The sequence below is a fragment of the Capsicum annuum genome, chromosome 6 (genome assembly GCF_002878395.1).
Source record: "Capsicum annuum cultivar UCD-10X-F1 chromosome 6, UCD10Xv1.1, whole genome shotgun sequence".
NCBI lineage: Eukaryota > Viridiplantae > Streptophyta > Magnoliopsida > Solanales > Solanaceae > Capsicum > Capsicum annuum.
The window spans coordinates 216245029-216248246 of NC_061116.1; the positions used below are offsets into that span (position 1 = coordinate 216245029).

A 3218-nucleotide genomic window follows, 5' to 3' on the forward strand; every position below is an offset into this window, starting at 1 on the left:
GGGGGCGAGTACAAAGAGATCTGGCGTGGGAGAGAGGTCCAACCTTACCTTTTCCGGCTCAATCGACGCCGTCAGAAAAAGATTAATTATTTTTCTTAATCAATGTATCATCTCAATTACTTGTAAGAGCAAGTTAATCACTTCGTGATGCTGCAAAACTTTAAGAGCATATTCATCAGGTGGACACTATGTGCTCAGACTCTTCAAGAATGTCAACGGGTGCGTATCGGATTTCTTCAAAAGTAGCTCATCTAAATTGAAGAGTACAAGTTACTTATGTTGAAGGCCGGATCATGCTTGAAGAATATTACTACATGGTAAAGGGAATGGAAGATGCTTCGAAGAGAAAAAGAAGATGCTTACATTCCAAAATGTTACTACGCCGGCCGTTAGGTCCAAAGCCGTATACCACTGCTATAGTGCCGATAGATTCACTATAATTTTAAAACATTAAGTGTCTTCTTTAGTATTTGTATACCAACTGGATTTGCAGATTCTTTCACATCCAGTGATGCTCGGTAGGTGAAATTTGGTTCTGGCTACCAAAGTCCATTGCTTCCTTACTATTGGCATTTCAACATCAAATTTACTTTTGGCGCGTGAAAATAATATATGGAGGCGTTGCATTCAGTATGGTGAATATACAGATACCAAATTGCCATGAATGATTGATAAAGCGATCAAACTAGTGACGTCCAGATACGGAGAAAAAAACTGAGAAATCCTTTCAGTTTTAATGTTGCCTACACAGTCATTTGTTTTAAATGCTGGAACATATGCCTGCTTTTAAGGAGATTGATGCTCAAAATAATTATGCTAAAAAAGGCTTGATTTTATTCATTAAGGAAATCTAATATGAGTATTTTTTATTTTTTTTTGTATATTTCTTGTGATTTTCCATTTATCAAATGTTTCCGTAAGTAATTGAACTAATTGATAGTAAGTTCATGATAGAGATTGGTAATTTTAACTTCATGAACTTGTCATATAAAATATGTTCCACACAAACAGTTCCATACAAATTTTGAATACACTTATAATCCTTACATTCCAAAATGTTACTACACCGGCCGTTAGGTCCAAAGTTGAATACCATAGCTATAGTGCCGATAGATTCACTATATTTTGAAAAAATTAAGCGTCTTCTTTCTCTTCAAAGCATCTTCCATTCCTTTTACCATGTAGTAATAATCTGCTGCTTAGAATATTCTTCTTCGATGTTCTTCGAGCATGATCCGGCCTTCAACATAAGTTGCTCAAACTCTTCACTTTAGATGCACTACTTTTGAAGAATCCGATACACAACCATTGACATTCTTGAAGAGTCTGAGCAACAACGTGAGTGATCGATCCTTCGCTCTGTCACCGTAGAGGTGGTCAGCAAGAGTTCCATTTGGAATGTATTCGTAGACTAGTAGTTCACGGCTGCACCTTGAACTGCAGCCATAGAGAGTGACGAGATTAATGTGCCCAAGTCTTGTAAGGATCTCAACTTCATTTAAAAACTGCTCCATTCGCTTGCAGTTGTGCTCGTAGAGGCGCTTTTACAGCAACCTCTCTTCCATCCTTAAGTTTTCCTCGTCATTTATGAACAAGAATTAGGCACATTAAGAAATAGTTGATGTATATCTCAGTAGGATTAGGAAATTACTCACCATAGTAAACAGTTCCAAAATCTCCATCTCCGAGTACTCTAGAGGAACTGAAATCACTCGTGGCTTCTTCAAGTTCTGGCTACCTTGAAGAAAGTTGAGATCCAACTAGAGGATGATCTGGCCGGAGCTTTCTTGGGCTCGTCTTTTCTACTGCCAGCTCGAAAGTTCATAAATGGGAATGCTGATGATTCTGGTTCCTACGTACAGGAAACTTGTGATCAGGTCCAAACCGATGCTTTAAACAATGATCGACAGTACACTCTCGGCATTTGATTATGTTTGAGAAAGTCATGATCTCTCTGCAGCCAGGTACAGGACATTTTCTCCTGTATTATACATAGAACTATGCTAGAGAAAACGAGATATTATCACAGCTTATCTACTTCAAAACGAGATATTCTCACTTAAAGTTCAGGAAAATAATGCCAACATATTCTGAGCATTGAATCATAAAGCGCCCTGCACACATTTGCAGACGACTGTTCTCTTAAAGAGTCATGAGCAAACTCACCAAGGAAACGACTATTGGTCAGGAACACAAATTATTGAAACAACAGGCCGGAAAACTCTTAACTTACCCCCTAAAGAAGTTCACCAATCAAGAAGCAACCAAATACAGCAGACAATTAAATCAGTGGAAGAGAAGTTCGCCAAGCAAGAAGCAAAAAACATGTTTTCATGGAATTTCAACTTCCAGTAATCTTTTCCGAGGCAGGTGTCTGGTTAGCCTCTTTAGCTGGTCCAAATGACCCCTGTAAATAATTTCGAACTCGTCTTGGATTTTGTTAGCTCTATAGCTTATAAAGAACCTACAAATCCTTATTTTGGGGAACTTAGCTAGCTGACATCCTTCTACTGTTTACATCTTCTTGATGCCTTTGAATGAATCAAGATTCAAGAGAAAATAAACTGCTGAAATAGCACAAAATGCACAAAATATTTCAACAGAGAAAAAGAGTAAAGAGAAGAGAAAACGCACCGAGATGGCACAAAATGCAGAAGATATTTCAAATTGAAATATAGAGCAGAAAAGGCATGCACGACATGTTTCAAATTGAAGAAAAAACAAACAGGCAGAAACAAAAACCTTCTCCAGTGCGCGCGTCAAGCAAGGCACGGGAGTGCGGAAGCTCATCGTTCTCAGAAGCAGTAACTGCTATTGCAGCGGCAGTACTTGAATTCAATTCCTTGTTATCTTCAATCATTTCCGCCATTCCACGTACCTTCAAAGAAGCACAAAAAACTGCACACTGTAACTTCCGATTCCCAACACTGATCGATTTCACGCCAAACCATGAAATCGGAAATAGCCTCGAAGTAGTAACTGCAGAAGCAGCAAAAGTTGAAAATGAACGAACATTTAGAGAGAGAGTCATTTAGAGATAGAAAGTGAGGAGGGAAATGAATTAGGGAGGAGAGAGAGATACAGATGAAAGAGAAAGAGTTTTGGTAAAGTTAATGTCTTTTTTAATTTAATCTTTCTTTTATAAAAAATAAAATAAAAATATATATGTTGCTCCAGTAAAAATAATAGCTGATGGTGTAAAAGTCAGTGCACCAAAC

At 37.9% G+C, this 3218-nt stretch overlaps 1 protein-coding gene across 2 annotated transcripts; it reads right to left on the reverse strand.

Moving 5' to 3' along the window:
• Nucleotides 1-961: 961 nt before the first annotated feature.
• LOC107875808 lies at nt 962-2802 on the reverse strand (the record flags this gene model as incomplete). Of its 2 annotated transcripts, XR_001675875.2 has the most annotated exon segments (3): nt 962-1566; nt 1656-1852; nt 2743-2802. XR_001675875.2 is itself a non-coding variant. In XM_047413985.1 (2 exon segments), coding segments are annotated over 2 exon segments (110 nt in total), but the record flags the coding sequence as incomplete, so codon positions are not given.
• Nucleotides 2803-3218: the final 416 nt, after the last annotated feature.